The following is a 22,041-nucleotide window of genomic DNA, read 5'->3' as shown; positions in this document are numbered from 1 at the left end:
GCACTTATGTACCCAGCACCCAGATAAAGCAAGAGTGTTACCAGCATCCAGGAAGTGCTCCTGGCCTGTCACTACTCTCCTGAGGGTAATGTTACCATAATTTCTGACAGCAAAGATTAGTTTTGCCTTTTTGTGTACTTTCCAATGGTTCTCACACTTTAGTGTGCATGGGAATCTCCTGAAAGCTTGTTAAAAGAGACATATGGGGTGGGGCCTGATAATTTGCATTTCTAACGAATTCCCATCCCAGCTGGTGTGGAATTTTACAATTTGTATTCTTTTATGTCTGGTTCCTTTCACAGATTATTCCGATTTTATGTTTATGTTATGGGTGTCCCCCTATGATTTATCTTCTTTGTGTGTGTGTTTAATGAAATGTGTGTGTGTGTTGAAAGAAGGGTTTTGTGTGTGTGTGTGTGTGTGCCTGGACTCTAGACGTGTGGAACCTAATGGACCAAAAGGCCCTTTGAAGGCAAGAATCTGTCTTATTCTTCTTAGTAATCAGCACTTAACAGTGTGTAGGCATCATTTAAGAAATGAAAGAATAATTGGATGGATGGAGAGATGGATGGATGGGTCCTCCAGTAAATCCTTTAAACTCTTGTAATTTATCAGCTTAAGTGTGTGTCTCTTGCTAGACTGAAAATCCTAATGAACAGAACCTTCTCCAGTCATCCTTGGGGCCTCTCACTAAATACAGGGCCCAGTTCAGTGTACAGGCAATTCATACTTGGTGGAAGGATGGAGTGATCCGAGTTGAGGGGAAGACTAAACCAGAAGTGGCCCCCATAGAGGGCGCCCACAGGCAGCGACTTCCAGCTGTGGTGGGGGAGGGGCACCAGCTACACAGCTGCTTGCATTTAAGGTGGACTAAGGGATTTCCCCCACCCAGCCTCAGATGTAGAGGGAGGAAGTAGACAGTTCCCAGTTTCACACCCACACTTTCCAACCCCTTCCACCAGGGTACAAGAAATGGTATTTTTCTTTCTTTTTTAAATCAGCGAGAGTGGCAGCACCTGAGTTTAAAAAAAACAAAATTGTTAAGTGCCACCTGCGACCAAGACAGGAGGCAACGGGCTTTAAGCAAGACTATTCTCCCCATTTCACAGATGATGAAATTGAGGTTTCCTTAACAGGTTCTGGCCGGGTTCCTCGCTAAGAGGTGCTGGCAGTAGGAGGGGGAAATTCCTGTGAAACTGTTCGATCCCTTCCTCCAAGGGGCCTCCTTAACAGCTGTCCTGCCGGCGTCGCCAGCTGCCCAGCCAGTTCCTGTCCCTTTCGAAGCCCGCGCTCGCCCCGCCTGACGCTCCTGGAGTCTTTCTGCTGGGCCCTAGGCCCACCCCAGGCGGAATGGAGTTCTCGGACCTGATTCGTACCGGCCGGGCCCAAGCCAAGCTCCTGAGGGGTCCGGAGGCACCCCCACTGCGTGGCACGCTATGCCTCACCGGCCACCACCTGCTGCTGTCGCCAGGGCCCCAGGCGACTTCAGAGCTGTGGCTGCTGCTGTTGCGTAGCGTAGACTCTATCGAGAAGCGGTGAGACGTGGCGGGGGCGTCCCCGTAGTCGGGGAGTTTGCGGCTCCGGGAGGAGAGGGGGGAGGGCAAGAGCAGTTGGAGCCCTTGCACCCTTGCATTACGTCCAGTCCTAAGAAACTCATTTCTCCTTCCCTGGTGACGGGCGGGTGACACTCAACCTAAGCCCGTCCATCCCCAGGGTCGCGAGTGACTCCGGCACCATCACGTTGCGCTGTAAGGACCTCCGAGTGCTGCAGCTGGAAATAGAGGGCGTGGAAGCGTCGCTGGACATCGCCCGGTCCATCGAGGTACACAAGCAGTGCACCCGAGGCCCCTAAACTACCCCTACTCCGTAACGAGAGGAGTAAACGGGGGCTACTGCGCAAGGGGACTCGGCATCCAGTGTTACCCTGGAACGTAGCCAATGGTAAGGGACGCAGGGTGGTCTGGAGTAAGTGCAGAGGAGGGAGCTGAGGGGCGAAAGGGGCTGGGAGGGTGCGGGCGAGATGATTCCGACTTTGCCCAGATCGCCCAACTTCCTTCCCCAGGCGCTGTCCTCCTTGGAATCGGTCATCACTTCCTTTCCGTTCTTCTACCGTCCCAAGGGCTTGAGATTGGGCGACGCCTGGCACTTCCACCCACCCGAACGCTACTACAAGCGAGTAGCTCGCGAGGTGGGTGCGGTCCTGGGGGCCCACGGTTGGGCGAGCGCCGCGCCTGGAAGGGGCGTGGGGTCCTGACACTCACTGGGTGCCCTACACCTGGCCTTCGCCTCTCCCTGGGCCGCAGACCAACGCTTGGCGGCTGAGCGAGGTGAACGAGGACTTCAGCGTGTGCCCCAGTTACCCCCGCGCGGTGATCGTGCCTCGCTCTGTGGACGACGGTGCCCTGGCGCGCAGCGCCCGCTTCCGCCAGGGAGGCCGCTTCCCTGTGCTCAGCTACCACCACGCGCCCAGCGGAACCGTGAGCCCGCCCCTCCCCAGACTCTGCCTCTTGGACCAACTGCGGCCCTTCTTGGCCCTTTTCTGCACCGGTCCGGCCAATTCGCAGCGCGGCTGCCGCCGGCCGGCTCCAACCCTTTTTGGCCGCGCCCAGTCCTGCCTCCAACAGGCCCCGCCCCCTCCGGCCTTCCTTGGCTCTGACCCCGCCCCTCTCCCCAGTTTCGGAGTCTCGCCAATCCCGGGCCCCGCCCCCGGCCGGTCGGGCCCCCTGAGCTTAGTCCCTTCTTTGTCAACCCTGGACTCGTCCACGGCCTACTCTTCGGGTCCCTTTCCCCTCTGACTACAACACACCCGAGGCCGGGCCCGGCGCCCGGCCAGTTCTGCCGCTAAGGCCCTAGGCTCCGGCCTGCCCCTGCCCGCTTTAGACCTGCCCTAGTGTGTAGACCCTCCCTCGGGGCTCCGGGAGAGGAGTCCCCAAGCCAAGGCTGGGTGGCTACGGCTTCCGGAGCGCAGTCCCGGTCCACAGGTGCTGGTACGTTCCAGCCAGCCCCTGACTGGTCCCCAGAAAAGGCGCTGCGCTGAGGACGAGGAGCTGCTGCGAGCTGTGCTGGCGGGGGCTCGCCCTGGGGCCCGGGGCTTCATCGTGGACACGCGCTCGTCTCAGGCCGCCAAACAGGCCCGCATGACTGGCGGCGGGACCGAGGCCAAAGCCGCCTACCCTGGCTGGAAAAGGCTGCACCGGCCGCTGGAGAGGTGAAGGGTCTTCGTCCTTTCCTAGGCGGTCTCCTACAGGACTCTCCATGAACGTGTGCGGGGGGGGGGGGGGGGGGGGGGGCGGAGAGAGAAGAGTAGGAGTAGGGGGGTGTCTTCCAGGAAACTTAGGAATTGTCAGGCATTTCCGGGTAGCCATCCCACCAGGTGGGCATCCCCACTTGCACACCCCCACTGACAGATCTCATTTCTCTCCAGGCACCCCAACTCTGCCTGGAAAAGAAAAAGCCTCTCTACATTAAACTGACTTCCAGGAGCAACTACACTACACACACGCGCGCGCGCGCACACACACACACACACACACACACACACACACACACATCCCTCCCCATTGGTCCCAGCCCTGCCCTGATGCTGGACCTGCACACCTGTACCTATTGCCTGGGTCTCCAGGTGCTGGTAGTACCGAGAGGAGGTCCTAAGGGAGTTTTTGTGCTTTGAGGAAGCTCCCCTGTCCAGAATACAAACCCGTTTATTCCTTTATTCAGCCAGTGTTGATTGAGCACCAGAGGCTGAGATGGTGGCCAGCCCAGACGTGGCTGAGAGATCCGCAGTAAATTGGCAGTTAGGATTCAGTGTGATAAGCAGCAGCATAGAGCAGGCGCCCCTCTCTTGTGTGTGGGTAGTGCAAAGAAAGCATCCCTTTTACCTGACACCGGAAAGGAGTTAGCCGGAGAGCAGGACACTGCAGGTGGACAGAACTGCAGAGTTCCTGGCCATTTGCCCTGCCTGGGGAGCTGCAAGTATGTCAGTCTGGTGGGAGTATAGTGTGAGGTAGAGTGTAGAGAGAGATGGGGCTAAAGGGGTGACAGCGACCAGAGAAAAGGTCTTGAATGCCACGATTATGAGCTTAGACTTTATCCTAAAGGCAGAGGGGAGCCATTGGAGGCTTTTAAACAGGGCTGGAAAAATCTCCATTAGATTTTCTGGTGGGAGGTCACATTGGTGATCTTGAGCAGAGCAGTTTCTGGGAAGTAGGGGCAGATACCAGAATCCTAAGAGTATTGTGTTTCTCTTGTCAGACGGGGACTCCCCAGGGAGTACTGTGCTGCTCCTATCAAATTGGGCGTTTCCCATGGCATTGTTTCCGACAAAGTTGTGTGACCTTTCCCCAGGTACCCCCCCAAACAGACTAGGTCTCCCCCAAGGGGTCTTTCTTGGGTCTCCTCCATCAGATTGGGGAATCCCCAAAGATACTGAATCATTCCCATCAGGTTAAGTGAGCTCCCCAAAGGGTCCTGTGTCCCTCTTGTCGAATGGGCTCCTCTGAGGGTTCTTTGTCTCCCTCATTGGTCTGGAGCACTGGCTCCCAGGCTGTGCTCACCAGAGCTTGGGCTGGAGATGGGATGACCAGATTCCCACTTGTGCAGGGGACAGCCCCTACAGGAGAGCTTCGTGCGCCTGGTGGAGGCCTGTGGGGACCTGCAGCAGAGCACAGATAGCTGGCTCCGTCGACTAGAAGGCTGCTGCTGGCTGGCACATGTGAAAGAGGCACTGAGCACCGCCTGCCTAGCAGCCCAGGGCATGGAGAGGTAAGGCCCCACCCTACGAGGCAGAGAACAGGGCAGACGGGCAGGGCTCTCAACTCCTGGGCACACAACCACGTCTCAGTAAGCACATACAGTCTAGAAATGGGCCCATTCGATTCCTGGCCCGGCCACCCCAGGCAGGGAGGGACTGGCCAGTTAATAAGTCCTGGCCCACAGGGAAGGGGCCTGCATCTTGGTGCATGGGGCTGAAGGCACAGATAGCACCCTGCTTGTGACTTCGCTGGCCCAGCTCATCCTGGACCCCTTGAGCCGGACCATGGCTGGATTCCAGGAACTGGTGGAGCGGGAGTGGATCCAGGTAAGTGGCCACTCAGCCCCAGCCCAGCCCTTCTATCCAGAAACCCTGTTTCCTTGTGCCCATGGCTCTACCCCTTTCCCAGGCTGGCCACCCCTTCCAGCTGCGCTGTGCCCACTCGGCCTTCTCCCATGCCCGTCCCAAGCACGAGGCACCCACCTTTCTCCTCTTCCTGGACTGCGTGTGGCAGCTGGGCCGCCAGTTCCCGCTGTCACTGGAGTTTGGGGAGGGGCTGCTGTTGGCCCTGTTTGAGCACGCGTATGCCTCCCCTTTTGGCACCTTCCTCTGCAACAGCGAAAAGGAGAGGTGAGCTAAGGGGGTGTCAAGGTGAGTCAGGGGCCAGGCACAGGATGGGGTCAGACACCTGCTGTGTCAGCACCTATGTCCCTGGAAGGCATCTTTGCCTTTCGAATGAGTTTCTCTTTGGGGAAAACTCTGGAGTGTTTTCTCCTCCCCTGCCTCCAAACCCCACGCTTTCCCCTAATTTCTGCAAACCCAGATTTGAATGGGTCCAAGGCCAATCCTACAGACCTACCTACTCTGTCCAGAACCAAGGGCTCGTGCACCCCTAGCTTAAAAACAAGGACCGATGGGGAGAGTTGCTGCAAAATAAATCATTTCTGGGGCTCCCTACCACTTGCAGGGTTGATTCTAGTGAAGCAATGGTGTAGAGGTTGAAAACGGAGTCAAATTGTTTGGGCTTAACTTCCAGCTCCACCACTCACCTGTTGGGGCATCCTAGGAAACCTGTCTCAGTTTCTATCCATCTGTAGCAAGGAGAGGATTCTAACGGCAGCCACAATCTCTGCGGAGCAGGGCTGTGTGCAGATCAGTGGAGTTAAGGCATAGGGAGTGCTTAGCACAGTGCCTGGCACACAAGCAGTGGTTGTTCTTACCATTTGGTTGGCTCGTTCCATGTGCTCCCAAGCCCCCCCAGAGCCATCTCTCATCGGTCTGAGATGAGACTGTTCTCTTTAGTTGCCTGGGTCCCCATCCCCCATGTTGTTTTCGCTGACTCCACTACTGGCTCATCCAGGTTAGAAATGGTTATCTCCCTCTCCCCTGTCTTTCATATACAGCCTTTCTCCTAAAACTTTCTTACTTGGTCATTTCCTGTCAAAGACCCCTCCTGCTAACCCCAATCCAGACTCTCCTTCCCACGTGGGCTATTGGGACAGCCGTCTCACTGCTGTAGTTCCCGTCACCAGCTTAAAAAAACTCGCCAACATTCACTTGGGCCTGTCCCCACTTTCTTGCTCTCGGCCCCCGTCTCCCCTCCTGAGTATTTCCATGCTTTTGCGCACCTGGTGAACTTCCGCAGCCAGACCCAGCTCAAGTGGCACATTCTCATGAGCCTCCCTGATACTTCCAGGCAGAACTAAGTGGAACCCCTGAACAACTAGGACTTTGTTTTGTTCTACTTTATTCTAGTGCCCAGTACACGTATCTGACTGGCAAGAACATGTGCAGGAAAAAGGAGAGGTTATCACTGCCCCAGAATGGCTGGCACCCTACTAACCCGGGTCCCCAACCCAGAATCCCAGAAGGCATAGCTTGAGTCTGGAAACTCACTTCCTACAGATGCCTTTGTGAAGTGAGGACTCGAACACACTCCTTGTGGTCTGGGCTCAACCAGCCAAAAGAGCAACGGAAACTCCGGAACCCGCTCTACGCCCCCAATCCCTTGGCCATCTGGCCCTCCGTGGAGCTCCAGAGCTTGCGACTCTGGCAAGGTGACCCCCTACCCCAACTTCTTCCCTGGGGAGCTAGCTAACCCCTCTGCTCAGCTTCCTTATCTGTCCTCCTCCTCCTCAGGCCTATTTCTGCGCTGGATCCGCCCACCTGAACCTTCAGAGGTAGCATGGGAGAAGGTGTGGCAAATAGTGACAGATAAGGAGAAGACCAAGCTCTCTCAGCCAACAGTTTCAGCCTCTGAGCCCCAACTTTAAGGGCTGGCTCCTTGGATAGTGGCTGAGACGTTCCTGAGACCTCTCCAAGTCCCTCAGTACCTTTGGGCCTTGGATGACGGTGCCTGCAACCCAGCCTAGCCCTTAATACCGAAGCTCCAGGTTTGAAGTGTCCGTAGTGTGGGGGAGAAGGTCCAAATAATAAAGATATCTATGACTGGTATCAGCTCCCTGGGTGTCACTGAGAAGGGAAAATGATGTTAACAGTTCCCATAAAACTTCTCGCCAGAAACCATTTATTTCCAAACTAATTTATTTCTCAGAGTCCAAAACTTTCTGTGAGTCCAGGCCCAGAAACTTCCCCGGTCTTGATGGAGATCCAAGCTTCTTAAGCCTCAAACTCAAACTCAAAGTACTGTGGGTCAAAATAGTGGATGCGGACATAACCATCTTCACCACCGCTGCTGTAGCTGGAGAAAGAAGAGCCAGGGACCAGTCAGGTGCCCCCTCTGGGGCAGGGAGACAGGCCTGTCGGGCAGGGCATGGTAAAGGGATAGAGGCCAGTCCCGGGCTAAGCTCAGCTCCCTGCACAGAGCCCTACCTCTTGCCATCGGGATGGAAGGCAACACTGTTGATGGGTCCGAAGTGACCCTTGACTCTTCCAAACTCTTCTTCAAAGGCCAAGTGGAAGAACCTGGAGGAGGGTGGTGAGAAGGGACAATTCACTCTCCATCTCCTTCCGAGACACGTTGGACGTACCACTCCCCAAATGCAAAGTAGAGAGTGGGGAATGTGAACAAAATAAGACGGGGGGGGGGGGGGGCAGACTGGATAGCTAACTTCCTTACTGCGTGCTGTGCAGCAAGTGTTAACTCGTTAACTCATGCATTTGATCTGTACAACTGTATGAGGTAAGTGTATTATCGCTGTCCCCATTATACGATCGCTCATCGGGCACAGAGAAATACAAGGATGTGTCCAGGGCTTCACAGTGGGTCCCAGGTCATGCTGTAACTGCTGTATCACACACCTGTCCCAGGAAGGCCACAAATCTAGCTGCACCTCCTAGCAGCCAAAGAAATAAGGGAAGTCTCGGGTATATGGTTTGTGTCCATCATGAAAGACACTCCATGGGGTTTTGACTTGGAAGAGCCCCCGCCCTCCCCCCTTTACCTGGCCTCAAACTTGCCAATCCTGGTGGAGGTGGTGGTTACATCCATGGCTTCCTGACCACCACCCAGCACCACCTGAAGGGAAGAAGAAAAGCTAGACAGGCCCAAAGGGCAGGCAAGTCCATTTTCTGTTTCTTATCCCCAGCTCATAAGCTTTTAATATCTCCCACATCAGACTGGAAGGATGCTAAGGGCAGGGCCCAACAGATACTTTAGCCACCTCCTGCCCTATCCCCTGGCGCTGCCCAATCATTGAATCATTGCTCTGGGAATCTCCTCTCTAGCTGACATTATTTCCTCCAGAATTCAGATCTCCACTGACACCCAGATGCTGGAAGCAGTCCGAGGCTTCAGCAGAAGCCTGAGTGCGCTTCCCTTACATGGTCATAGTTGGGAGAGAGGGCAGCTGAGTTGACTGGACGTTCTGTCCGGAAAGTCTTCTGGTGTTCAAGAGTTGTGGAGTCAAAGAGCTGGAGAAGACAGGGGAAAGCAATCTGTAAAAGGAGTCTTCTTCGGGGAAGTCGGGCAAGTTGAAAGCCTTGCAGGATGGTGGGAGGAGCCCCCCGCCAGGCCCCTTGCCCAGGCTCACCTTGGCTGTGTTGTCCTTGGAGGCAGTGACAAACATGGTCATATCCCTGGATAACTGGATGTCATTGATCTGTCGGGAGTGCTCCTTAACATTCACCAGTACCTCTCCAGACTGGGGAAGGCAGAAGCGGAAGAGTGAGGTTCTGGGTGGCCTGACCTCCACAGGCCCCACTGCTCAGCAGGGCTTCTATACTGCCCCCTGTCCCGGCCGGGGGAAGGGAGGTCTGGGTTGGGATGGCCTAAGTATTCCCTGAACTAACATTTACCCCCTCCAAAGCCCACATCCAAACGTGGCCCACGGATACATTTCATCAACACTGGTAGTCCATCTACGAAAATACATGCTTATGGTGACATACCTACGGACCTATTAATTAATCAGCACATTACAAGGGCAGAGCACTTTTCACTTACTCCCTTCAACAGTCACTGAATCGTGAACAGTCACAATTTGCCAAGCATTGTACTATATACTCAACACCTGTTTTCTTTCCTTTCTTTTCTTTTGTTTTGAGAGAGCACACAGGGGAGGGGCAGAGAAAGAATCCCAAGCAGGCTCTGTCAGGACAGAGCCTGACGCGGGGCTTGAACTCATGAATCAAGAGATCATGACCTGAGTGGAAATGAACAGTTGGGTGTTCAACCGACTGAGCCACCCAGGCGCCCCTAAGGGACATTTTCAAAGGAAGAAAGTAAGGCTCAGAGCGATGGTGTGACCCGCTGGAGATCGTGCAACCTGTAAGGGGCAGAGTGCCTGAGCTCACCCCTCCCCAGCCAGGGGTGGAGTCACAGTCCACAAGCACTGCTGTGTGTCCAGCTTTTTTTAGATCTTCTCCAAGGGCCATTTCACCTCCCGATTTCCCTTCCCACTCAGCAACCGGCTAGCCTGTACAGTACAAAGAGCAGAATTTGAGAGTCTGCCCTCAAAAGCACCTTTCTGTGCCTCACCTTCTCTATCTAGAAAACAAGATTACTAAAAGCCCACCACCGAGGTTCACTATAGGGAGACTGGGACTGTGTCGTTTGACTTCGTTGTGACATGAACCTGGTCTACATTGTGCAGACACTGGTGAGATGATTGAAAGGTCTTTTGAGCACTGAGCCTCACACACACTAGACCCTCAGAGAATTTTCCTTTCCTCTCCTGATTTTTGTTGTTGTTTTTAAGTAAGCTTTATGACCATTGTGGGGCTTGAACTCACGACCCCAAGATCAAGAATTGCATGCTCTATGGACTGAGTCAGCCAGGTGCCCCTTTCCTGAATTATTATTAGTTTTTAACCTTTTTAAAAAAATGTTTATTTTTGAGAGAGAGAGAGAAGACAAGTGGGGGTGGGGCGGGGGCGGGGGGGACAGAGGATCTGAAGCGGGCTCTGTGCTGACAGCAGCGAGCCCGATGTGAGATCATGACCTGAACTGAAGTCGGATGCTCAACCGACTGAGCCATGCAGGCGCCCCATTCCTGAATTATTTTTACCTATTCTGTGGGAAGGATGTATTTTTGTCTCCTCCATCAATGTGGACACATGGTAGGGACATATCTGGCTCCTGTATTTCGGGGAATAAGCACACCAGCTTTACAGTCAGGCCTATCTGAAGGCACAGATCAGTTCTACTCTTTGCTGGCATCAAGCATGATTCATGCCTTTGACTTTGGTTTCCATTCCCTTTCTGCAGGTAGGTCTGGGGGCTAGTGGACTACAGCCAATGTTTGCTGAGTGACTAACCTTTATGGTAGTGCCCTCCAGCATTGCCCAGGCACCCAAACAAGAAATCAAGACAGCCTGGGCTTGGCCCTGTCCTCATCCCCCATCTCATCAGTCACCCCTACATCTCTTGACTCTCAGGTGCTCCACACCTCCAGAGCTATTGCCTCACTCAGGTCCATTCTCTGAACTATGCCTGCAAAAGCCTCTAAAGAGAAAATCTGATCAGCAATAACCATTTGAAGATTCCCTGCTACCAAAAGGAAAATCACAGTTCCTTTACCTCCTGACACTCGAAAAATCTAGTCGCTATCCACTTTCTCCAATACCGTGTCCCAATGACACCAGACTCTCTTCTGACCAGTCCCCCTACTCCCTTAACTCTGTGCTTTTGTGTGCACTGTTCCTTTCACCTGTGGAACTGCCTTCTCTTCTTGCTTGAAGCTCTATTTATTCTTCATGGCTTAATGTACGTGCCACCTTCTCTGTGACGGAGGGCACTTTCTGTGCTTGGCTCAAGACCTCTGTGGTGGCACAACTCACAACCTGACTCATGTGCTAGCTGTTTGCCAGTCCGTCTCCCTGGGGACAGGGCCCATGTCTGATTCATGTATTTGTCCTAAGAGCCCAGCATGGCACTCAGTAGTGGCAGGAAAATGCTTACTTGTGATCATTATTAACCTATCCAGAGTACTCTGTGACAAGTTTTTCAAATGCCTGATGTCCTTTGATCCTTTCAATGTTTTACAGATAAACAGGCTCAGTGAAGTAACTTGCCTAAATTCACAGCTAAAAAGCGGTGTTCTTCACTGCTGTGCTATCCTGCCTTTTGAAGGGAATCGTTCTGGTGGACTTGGGCCCCACCCACCTCCTCACCTTGGCACTATACTGGTTGAGCTCTCCGCCCTCGTGGCCCGCGATGATGCACTCCCCCAGGGGTCCCCAAACGGCACTGGTGATCTTGGAGTCGTTGCAAGGGATCTTCATGTAGGGCTCGTTGTTGTCTGTGTGCAGTAGAAGAGGTCAGGCCCTGGGCTCTGGAGCTACGCCCTGTACCCCAGCCCCGGTCCTCACCCCCCGAGCTCTGCCTCACCGATCTGGCTTGGATCCCGCAGGTCAAAGAAGCTCACAAAGCACTGATAGCCCATCTGCTTGTCCGTGGAGAACATGATGATGTTGCCCCCAAAGTCAAAGCCACACGTCCGGACAGCTGAATTGGTCTTGAGTAGGGCCAGCTGCTTCCCTGGAGACAGGCAGAAATCTGGGCTACCCCTTGTCCAACGCCATTGAGAAGAGGACACTCTCTACATCTACCTATCTTCCTGTTCACTGCTTCTCCTGGTCTAGTGACCCCAACCCACCGCCACCTTGGTGGCTACGCTTTGGCTCAAGATTTTTAACTTCCTCTCTGTCTCTCCTCAGACATCCTGCCGCTGTGGCACTGCTCTCATAGCGGAGGGCAAATATATCTGTCTTCTCAGAATTTCTCTGCGTGTCTCCAGTACCCAGCATACAGCTGGCACAGAACTGGGTGCCGAGTAAATATTTATTCAATGGAGCAAGTTCATAGGCTCCCATGTCTTCGGTCTGTTCTTCCAATGCTCCCCACCGCCACCGGAGTTTGTTAAAACCAAACATGCTCTGCCCCGCTGAGGGACAGCACGCCAAGTCTGACGGAACAAAGCCAAGCTCCTGAGTTTGTCATTCATGGCCTATTCTGACCCTCGCCGGCCTCATCTTCTCTCCTATTTTATCTCCTAAGAAGCAGAAACTCCCCACAGATCAGATGACTTGGACAGGACACTTGCCATGCTTTCGTTCCAGTCTGTGCCAAAGTGATGACCTCTTTCTCATCCTTTAAACCCCAGCTCACATGACATTTTTCTTGGGAAACCTTCCCGGGTTGCTTCCATCCCCAATCCAGACATCAGCTGCCCCCCTCTGGCCTTCCACAGTGCTTTGTGCTTTCTCCAACATGGCTTATGTCTCACCACAGTGCCTCCTTTTATTTTTTTAAGTTTATTTATTTTCAGAGAGAGTGTGGGAGGGGCAGAGGGGGTGGGGGACAGAGGATCCAAAGCAGGCTCTATGCTGACAGCAGAAAGCCTGGCGCGGGGCTCGTACTCACAAACCGTAAGATCATGACCTGAGCCGAAGTCAGCCCCTCAACCGACTGAGCCACCCAGGTGCCCTGTGTAGCACCCCTTTCCTTGTCTGCTTCCTGTTCCTCAGAACAGGAGCCATGTCTGGATTTCTACTTCCCCAAAACGTATTCACCTAAACAGGTATACTGTAGGTTCTTGCTGTCTGAGGAAAAAGTAAACGATCCAGGCTTACCTGTTTCACAGTCCCAGAGACGACAGCTATTGTCAGCTGAGCCGGTGAGGACATGTTTGGTGTCCCCTGAAGACGGTGTTAAGAAATAGAACCCAGTTCCCTGAGCCCCTGTCCTCCTGGAACACCAACTGAATCACCTCCCCACTCAGCCCCCGCCAGCCTTCCTTCCTCTCTTACCTCGGAGCATTCTACCCTCCTCATCTAGAACTGCAACTTGTCCTGACTGTTCCCCCAACCAGGGTACGGACTGGGGATTAGGAGGTAGATATCGTTCCCTAGACCCACAATATCATCCCAAACTCTCAACTCCAAGTTGGCGGCCTCTCCGTTGCTGGCAGACCCTGGGAGCACAGACTCAGAGCAAAGACAAGGATACAGTCGGCATCCACACACCACACAGCTCCAGTATGGCCCATGTAAGTGCCCAGCCTCTCACCGTTCACAGAGTACCATACATTGACGATCTGGAGGAGTTAATGACAGCGACACGTGGTAAACATCCCAAGCAGAGCAATGGCCTTCTATTTAGAGGTTCCCCAGGAACCCTCCACAGCCTCTACTGAGGCCACGTTTTACCCTCTCCTGCTCATTTCTTGGAAAACAGCAGGTTGCTGGTAAAAAGAACAACTCCTAGATTCTTCCCCTTCCTGCAGGTAAGTGGCAGGGGCACCAGGAGGCTTGCAAAAACATCTCCAAGCCATTGTCCCAGTCCTCCCCCAAACTCTCAAATACAGTGCTTCTCTCCTCTGAGCTTCTTTTCCTATCTGTAAAATGGCCACAACAATAATGCCTTCTTCAAAGGGTAGCTGCGAAGCTTCAATAAAATGGTGTCTAAGGGATTTAAAATATAAATGACTAACAATTCTTCGCTCATACACACCGGGTACTTACTGTGCTAAGCTCCTTACTTGAATCTCATTTAACCCTGAAGGCAACCCCACGAGGGAGGTACTATTTGTACCCATAATGTATAAAAAAGGAAATGAAGTTTAGAAAGATTAAATGACAGGCTCAAAGTCACACTGCTATTGGACGTGGGAGTCACGATTCAAATCAGGTCTGTAGGCTTCCCAACTCCCACTATGAGCCACTAGAGTTAACGTCTTGCATAGGGAGGTGCCTCAAAGGGCAGTGCTGTGAGAGGCTGTTTGCACTCAGTGAAAGGCGGGATGGGGCCCAGAAGGACCGACTGAAATGAGCCCAGGGACACCCCCATAAATCCTCTGTTGTCCCTCACAGTCCAAGGATCAGCTGTCCTTTTCTAGAGATGGTGTGTTCCCCTACCTGGAAGGATAGTTTTGTTCTTTCTCAGAATGGTCTCTTCCCAGTCCCCTGAAGGGACTGACTCTCATCTCCGTCCCCCTTCCACAATGGTCTGTGGCTTTTTTCCTCCTGGCTACTCCTTCCTTCTACCAACAACTGCGTTTTCCCGGTAAAATGCTCTCTCCCGGGATGGTCTCTCCCTACTTCTCAGAATGGGGCGCTCTTTGGTTCTCCTCTCGGGCAAAACTGGCTTGTCCACCCACCGCCCAGTGAGAGTGAACTCGCCCCCTCTCGGCCCCTGCTGCAAGGTCCCGCCGGCCCGCCCTCTGCCGACGCTCACAGGGTCCTTGGCCACCGTGAAGAGGAGGTCTCCCTCGCGGTTGTACTTAATCTGCGTAATGGACCGCTCATGGCCCTGCAGCAGGATCGGCTTCTGTGAAGACAAGACGGGAGTGTCACCGCCAAATATCGGCCCCTGCTCCAGCTCCAGACCCCCAAAGAGCCCCCATGCTAACACCCCAGCTCAGGGGAACTCACCATCCCTGCGTTGACAAAAGGAAAGCAGCAACGTGAGTGGGGCCGGAAGGGGCTTAGCGCCACTTCCGGATTGTGGGTCTCCGCCCCTTCGCTCCCGGAAGTGGCCGGGAGCGGCGTTGCCATGGCGGCATCTCTAGGTGGGTAGGCGGCCCAGCCCCTCTAGGGGCTTCCCGAGCCTTGCCCCGAGTTCATTTCCTGCTCCACCTTCACCACTTAACCTCGACCCCTGTCCCAGCCCCAGCCCCAAACTTTGGGCTCCTGGATCCATCTCCTCGGCCTCCAGGGCCCTGCCCTATTCGCCAGTCTCACCCGGGGCGTTGGAGAGCGAAGGAGAGATGTGGCAGCGGCTGGCTGAGGAGGGGAGGCCAGAGGAGGGCTGGGCCCCGCGGGCGGCAGTTTGGTGGGGGTGAGGGTCACTCGCGTCTCCATCCAGGGCAGGTGCTGGCTCTGGTGCTGGTGGCTGCCCTGTGGGGTGGCACACAGCCGCTGCTGAAGCGGGCCTCCTCCCCCCTGCAGCAAGTTCATGAGCGGACCTGGGCCCGGCAGTTGCTGCAGGAGATGAAGACCCTCTTCTTGAACACTGAGGTACGTCTGTGAATGGCCCCTTTCTCGCGCATAGCTGCTAAAAATGTGGTCTCTGGAGCCAAACAAATCTGAGTCAGAGTCTGCTCCCCACCAGCTCACTCGCTGGAAGCTCTTAGATGAGACACCTGTCCTGCTTGAGCCTCAGTTTCATCATCTGTAAAATGGGAAAGAATGGTAACCATCTTATAGGTAGTTGTGAGGATTCAGTGAGGTGAGGCACATAAAGCACTTAACTAGTACACAATTGGTGTTCAATCTATGGCTGCTGTTACTAATGTTTTATTATGGTGATCCCTCCAACAGACCTTTCCAAGGGAGGGCTTGGGGCTTAAATTGACCCTGGGGTGGGAAGATCTAGAGAACTACCCCTGACCTCAGTGCTGCCCGTCTAGGCTAGTGGGAAAGACAAGACACAGACACAACTACCTCTCTGGGCTAAGGGCTATGAAAGAGGTACAGATTAGGTGCCTCCTGAGTTCACAGGAGGGAGGTTGGAGCTAGGAGCCTGGGGGAATGCTTTCTGGAGGGAGTGACATTGGCACTCAGGGACTTGCAGGAGGGGGAAGATGGGAATAGCAGGGCTGTGGGAGGGGCATTCAAGGCAAAGGCATGGAGTTCAGTCAGTAACTTCCTGTCTGCCCTGAAGGGTCCTTTTCAGAAGGCTAAACACTCTCTGGGCCCTTATAGCTACCCCTCCTTCTGAGGAAGGGCATAGCTAGAAGCTCAAAGAAGGCAATGCTGCTCAGTCAAGCATCACACTGACTGCAGATTTCTTCTGTTTCCAGTACTTGATGCCCTTTTTCCTCAACCAGTGTGGCTCCCTCCTCTACTACCTCACCTTGGCATCAACAGGTGGGTTTCTGACTTAGAACTGCCATGCTCAGTGGTGGAAGCCACTCAGAAGAGTCACTTGGGGAGGGTGCCTGAAACACCTTTTTTCCATGAGTGAGGGAGAGCCCACCATCTCCAGTTCCCTCTCTGCACCCTCTTCCCTGAGCAGTTGGGGCACAGTGGGCTGATGATGAGTATGCTGCCAGGCATTTGGGTTGATCTGAAGCCCGGCAGTCTTGCGCAGCAGCAGAGGAAGAGGGAAGGTTCATTTTGTTGTGCTGATGGCTGGCGCTGACACTCTTGTTTCCACTGTGTGCTGCCTGTCTGACCCTGTGTAAGTCTCTTAATTGAGCGTTGGTTTCATAGGATGGTTTTCTTGCCATTGAGAGAATTAAATTCAGTGTATGAGAAGCATCTAGCAGAGTACCTGGTGCACACTGTAGGAGCTCAATAAATATAACTTTCCTTTCCCCCACGGATTGATGACTGTCCTCTACTGCATCAGATACTGTGCTGGTTTTACACATTTTATAGCCATACCTCAGAGATACTGCAGGTTTGGTTCCAGACTACCGCAATAAAACATATATTGCAGAACAAGGCAAATGAATTTTTTCATTTCCCAGTGCATATAAAAGTTATGTTTAGGGGCATCTGCTGGCTCAGTATGTGGAACATGCAACTATTGATCTCAGGGTTGTGAGTTTGCATGGAGAGTTTACTCAAGGATAAGATTTAAGTGGGAATGCAAGCTGGTGCAGCCACTCTGGAAAACAGTATGGAGGTTCCTCAAAAAACTAAAAATAGAACTACTCTATGACCCAGCAATTGCACTACTAGGTATTTATCCACGGGATATAGGTGTGCTGTTTCAAAGGGACACATGCACCCCCGTGTTTATAGCAGCACTATCGACAATAGCCAAAGTATGGAAAGAGCCCAAATGTCCATCGATGGATGAATGGATAAAGAAGATGTGGTATATATATACGATGGAGTATTACTCGGCAATCAAAAAGGATGAAATTTTGCTATTTGCGACTACGTGGATGGAACTGGAGGGTATTATGCTAAGTGAAATTAGTCAGAGAAAGACAAAAATCATATGACTTCACTCATATGAGGACTTTAGGAGACAAAACAGATGAACATAAGGGAAGGGAAACAAAAATAATATAAAAACAGGGAGGGGGAGAAAACAGAAGAGACTCATAAATATGGAGAACAAACAGAAGGTTACTGGAGGGGCTGTGGGAGGGGGGATGGGCTAAATGGTAAGGGGCACTAAGGGGTCTACTCCTGAAATCATTGTTGCACTATATGCTAACTAATTTGGGTATAAATTTTAAAAGATAATAAAGTTAAAAAAGAATAAGATTTAAAATAAAAATTAAAAAACAAAAAGTTATGTTTATACTATTCTGTAGCCTATTATGTGTGCAATAAAATCATGTCTACTACAACAACGCACATATTTTAATTAAAAAATACTTGGGGCGCCTGGGTGGCTCAGTCGGTTGAGAGACTGACTTTGGCTCGGATCGTGGGTTTGAGCCCTGTGTCAGGCTCTGTGCTGCTTGGAGCCTGAAGCCTGCTTCAGATTCTGTGTCTCTCCCTCTCTCTCTCCCCCTCCCCCACTTGTGTGCATGTGCTCTCTCTCTCTTACAAATAAGTAAAAAAAAAGAAAATTTTTTTTTTAATCTTAAAAAAATACTTTATTGCTGGGGCACCTGGGTGGCTCAGTTGGTTAAGTTCAGTTGGTCCGACTTTGGCTCAGGTCATGGTCTCACAAGTTCGTGAGTTTCAGCCCTACACAGGACTTCATGCTGACAGCGGTGAGCCTGCTTGGGATTCTCTCTCTTGGGATTCTGCCTCTCCCTCCCACTCTCTCTCAAAATAAATAAATTTAAATAAATAAATAAACATTAAAAATACTTTATTGCTTGAAATGGTAACCATCATCTGAACTTTCAGCAAGTCATAATCCCTGATCACAGATCAGCATGACATGTATAATAATAAGGAACAGTTTGAAATACTGCAAGAATTACCAAAATGTGACACAGACATACAAAGTGAGTAAATGCCGTTGGAAAAATGACAACGATAGACTTGCTCGATGCAGGGTTTCCACAAACCTTCAATTTGTTAAAAACACAGTATCTGCAAAGTGCCATCAAGAGAAGTGCAATGAAATGACGCCGGGTTTCTATTGGATTGTGATCATGATGCTATGAAGCAGACATGATATCCGTGTAGAAGGTGAAATTACAAAACTTGGGGCAATTTATTTCCCTTCTCTGAAGTCAAGCATGTTAGTGCAGAAGGATTTGAAGCTACGTATTACTCCAAGGTTATGTTCTTGAACTTAACTATGAGAAGTCCCCCTCCTGTGGTTTCGTCTCCCGTGGAATCTCACCCAGGCCCCAGAGAGCTCTGGAGAACCCCTCAGAGGCCACAGAAGGGTGAGGAGACAGGCTGACCTCAAGACCTACCACTTCAGCGTCAACTAGAGGCTACATTTATCCCTTTTACATGTGGGGCTTCTCATAAGACATTTTTTTTTTAATTTATTTTCAGAGAGACAGAGACAGTATGAGTAGGGGAGGGGCAATGAGAGAGGAAGAAAGAGAGAGAATCCCAAGCAGGCTCTGCACTGCCAGCACAGAGCCTGATGTGGGGCTTGAACCCACGAACTGTGACATCATGACCTGAGCCGAAATCAAAAGTCAGATGATTAACTGACTGAACCACCCAGGCGCCCTGAGACGTCATTTTTAAAAAAGGTTTATTTATTTATTTTGAGAGAGAGCGAGTGGGGAGGGGCAGAGAGAGAGGGAGAGAGAGAATCCCAAGCAGGCTCCTCACTGCCAGCACAGAGCCCGATGCAAGGCTCAATCTCACGAACTGTGAGACCATGACCTGAGCCGAAATCAAGAGTCAGATGTCTAAACTGACTGAGCCACCCAGGCGCCCCATAAAACATCATTTAACAGGAAGTTTGAGCACCTGGGTGGCTTAGTCGGTAGAGCATGTGACTCTTGATCTCGGGATCGTGAGTTCAAGCTCCCTGTTGGGTGTGGAGATTACTTAAATAAAACTTAAACCCCAAAAGTTTGAAAAGCAAATAAAAGCAAGTTTGAAAGCCTCTGGCACTCCCTGCTGCCCAAGAAAGCCAGCTGACTGCAGTTAGCCCCTTACCAAGTTTTGAGCAGATGGCAACGTTAGGGTCCTGTTATCTCCTCTCCTGCTCTACATCCATCTTTTAGCATCTGTCTATTCTAGTAATCAACAACAGTGGTCACTTTATCAAAGATGTATATCTTCAGCCAGGAGCTAGACACATCATCCCGTCTTATCTTACTGCAGCACTGTGGTACGGAGGCGGAGGCGTTGTCACCTTGCTATCACTGTTGTACTTGTAGACTGCAGAGGTCAAGGGCCTAACCAAGGCGGCACAGGGAGACCTAGGTCAGCCTCACTCCAGTGCCCTTGCTCTTCCATAGCCCCATGCTGCTTCCCCTCCCCATCTACTGTTGCACACCAGTCGATAGCAGTCCTCGCATTCCATGGAAGGTGTGTGAGCCCCAGGAAGCAGCTCTGAGTAGGTAGTTGGGTCAGTTTCTTGGGTGGGGAATGCCATCCATGGTGGGGACTCTCGGCATGAGAAACAGGACAGTTCCTCCTCTTCCTGAAGCAGGTGAGGCCGGGAATGCTGGGAAGGAATGAGCTGACTCAGGAGCCAATGTGAGCAGTTGGCCTGGCAGTTATTAATCTTGTCATCATAAGTAGCTCAGTTTCTGATTTAAACTTTTTTTTTTTTTGTATGCTTGTGTAATAAGCACACTTAACATGAGGTCTATTTTCTTAAAGTGTTTTTTTGTTTTTTTTTTTAAGTAAGCATTATGGGGCGCCTGGGTGGCACAGTCGGTTAAGCGTCCGACTTCAGCTCAGGTCACGATCTCGCGGTCCGTGAGTTCGAGCCCCGCGTCGGGCTCTGGGCTGATGGCTCAGAGCCTGGAGCCTGTTTCCGATTCTGTGTCTCCCTCTCTCTCTGCCCCTCCCCCGTTCATGCTCTGTCTCTCTCTGTCTCAAAAATAAATAAACGTTAAAAAAAAAATAAAGTAAGCATTATGCTCAACGTGGGGCTTGAACTCACGTTGACCCTGAGATCTAGAGTCACACGCTGTACCGACTGAGCCAGCCAGGTGCCCCCATCTTCTTAAATAGCTTAAAATATAACTTTTTAAGAAGATGGGGGCACTTGGGTGGCACAGTCGGTTAGGCCTCTGACTCGATCTCAGCGCAGGTCATGATCTCACAGTTTGTGATTTCAAGCCCCTGCATCTAGCTCTGCACTGGCAGTGCGGAGCCTACTTGGGATCCTCTCTGCCCCTCCCCTGCTCTCTCTCTCTCTCTCTCTCTCTCTCTCTCTCAAAAAATAAATGAACTAAACTAAATAGATAAATAAATAACATTCTCAGTCGGCCTCAATTTACGTGTCCCCTCTGAGCTTTTGTTTTCTTTATGCAAAATGACAACGCTCTTCTTGCAGTGTTGTAAGATATGTCTGTAAGATACAAAGCACCCAGCACACAATTTGCACTTACTAAGTGATGACTGTGTTTTTGCACTCGTCCTCCTGCATCCTTTGGGCTTTGTGGCCTGTCCAGATACCCTTGGGATCTCAGAAACTCTCTGAGTACAAAGACCTTATCCTTATCGGCCAACCAGGTGGTCGCCGACCACTATATAGTTCAGGTCTTCATGCTGGAATTGAGGGAGCACCAAATTTAGAGTCGGGAAACCTGGCTGGAATCTTGAGCTTTGCTCTGATTTCATCTGGAAAGAGATACTTTTTTTTTCTTTTCTTTTTTTTTTTTTAAACAGGCTGTCTTGATAAACTGTGTTTTGTGCGTAGAAAGGCATTTTTTGGCATCTCAGAGATTTTTTTTCATTCCGATCACTCAGATCTGACCCTAGCTGTACCCATCAGCAACTCTCTGGCCATCATCTTCACACTGATTGTTGGGAAGGTCCTTGGAGAAGATATTGGTGGAAAAGGTAAGTTAGACTGCTTGCTAGTGCAGGAAGCCGCTACATGGGCCTTGCCACCCCTGGTTAGTCCTTTCCAGAGCCATCTCCCAAGGGCAGGGGAGGAGAGGATCTTTCCCCATCCCACCCCTTTCTTCTGCAGCTCTTCCTTAGAGCCATCAGAGTTTCCTTCCCCTGGGCGTTCTGGGGACAGACCCCATCTGAGCTGGGCTCCTCCTAGCGTGGCTGGGCTCATCCCCTCGATTTCTGCCCATTCTCCCAGGAGCATTCACAGGCATGGTGCTCACCATGGCAGGAATTACACTCTGCGTCACAAGCTCCGTGAGCAAGACCCAGGGGCAACTGTCTGCCCGTTGAGTGGGCCGATGCCACCCTGCAGCGCTTCTGTCTCCAGGAAGCCCCTGAGCTGTGAGGTGCAGCAGATGGACCTAGCACTTCCCCGCCTGAGCCTCAGCGTCCTCCTCTCTTAGGGGGCTAAGAGCTACCTCGTGGTGGATTGCACAAGAGAACTGGAGCAAAAGGGTTTTGTAACTTCCGAGATCTGTTCGACTGCTAGGATTTAGCACAAGAGACTTCACGCTCCTCCAGCGACCCTTCTGCCCCAGCAGCCCTCTTCGTGCTTTCATGTCAGGCCCCCAGCCCAGCCACTGTCACTATGGCCTGATCCGGACTGTCACAGCAGCAGGGTCCACGGACTGCATGGAGACAGCCAGCTGTAGTCTGAGCCAGAAATGCAAAGAGAAGGCCTCCAGAGCTGTCAGGGGCCCCCGCTGCCTGAGGGGCATCTGAGGGGATGAATGGCAGGTGTAGAGGAGATGAGCGGTCTGGTAGCATCGCCTGTCGCACCCATGAGATGGGTGGAAATCCTCACCAGCCTGCCCCTCTCAGACAGCCAGCCTCCTGTGGGCCCCTGCACCACCTCACTCCAGCCATGTGGTACGGTACCTGGCGAGCAGTAGCCTCAAATAAATCTGCACTAAACAGAC

General features: G+C 52.1%; 3 protein-coding genes across 4 annotated transcripts; 2 read left to right on the top strand and 1 right to left on the bottom strand.

Annotated features, from left to right (window-relative positions):
- Positions 1 to 1,350: 1,350 nt before the first annotated feature.
- Positions 1,351 to 7,204, top strand: LOC112871799 (myotubularin-related protein 9-like). Of its 2 annotated transcripts, none has more exons than XM_025934845.2 (10): positions 1,351 to 1,535; positions 1,714 to 1,822; positions 2,063 to 2,188; positions 2,304 to 2,477; positions 2,982 to 3,208; positions 4,600 to 4,761; positions 4,936 to 5,077; positions 5,160 to 5,380; positions 6,656 to 6,807; positions 6,890 to 7,204. In XM_025934845.2, exons 1-10 carry the CDS (start codon positions 1,351 to 1,353, stop codon positions 7,021 to 7,023), a joined length of 1,632 nt encoding a protein of 543 aa, XP_025790630.1. In that variant the 3' UTR covers positions 7,024 to 7,204. The 2 variants fall into 2 exon arrangements, with proteins under 2 accessions (XP_025790630.1, XP_086572446.1); XM_086716320.1 differs by having other exon boundaries at positions 6,862 to 7,204.
- Positions 7,205 to 7,276: 72 nt separating this feature from the next.
- EIF3I (eukaryotic translation initiation factor 3 subunit I) lies at positions 7,277 to 14,707 on the bottom strand. The gene is made up of 11 exons (XM_025931891.2): positions 14,585 to 14,707; positions 14,388 to 14,480; positions 13,161 to 13,248; positions 12,785 to 12,850; positions 11,541 to 11,690; positions 11,324 to 11,451; positions 8,743 to 8,853; positions 8,534 to 8,623; positions 8,155 to 8,228; positions 7,583 to 7,675; positions 7,277 to 7,451 (listed from the first exon to the last, which is right to left on the bottom strand). The coding sequence occupies exons 1-11, from the start codon at positions 14,705 to 14,707 to the stop codon at positions 7,370 to 7,372; spliced, it is 1,098 nt and encodes a 365-aa protein (XP_025787676.2). The 3' UTR covers positions 7,277 to 7,369.
- Positions 14,664 to 22,041, top strand: TMEM234 (transmembrane protein 234). Its single transcript, XM_025934211.2, has 5 exons — positions 14,664 to 14,721; positions 15,018 to 15,169; positions 15,955 to 16,021; positions 20,972 to 21,064; positions 21,318 to 22,041. Exons 1-5 carry the CDS (start codon positions 14,706 to 14,708, stop codon positions 21,410 to 21,412), a joined length of 423 nt encoding a protein of 140 aa, XP_025789996.1. The 5' UTR covers positions 14,664 to 14,705; the 3' UTR covers positions 21,413 to 22,041.

The sequence above is a fragment of the Puma concolor genome, chromosome C1 (assembly GCF_028749965.1).
Source record: "Puma concolor isolate L17-30 chromosome C1, mPumCon1.1.hap2, whole genome shotgun sequence".
NCBI lineage: Eukaryota > Metazoa > Chordata > Mammalia > Carnivora > Felidae > Puma > Puma concolor.
Note: the sequence above shows the minus strand (reverse complement) of the source record. Positions and strands in the feature narration are given on the sequence as shown.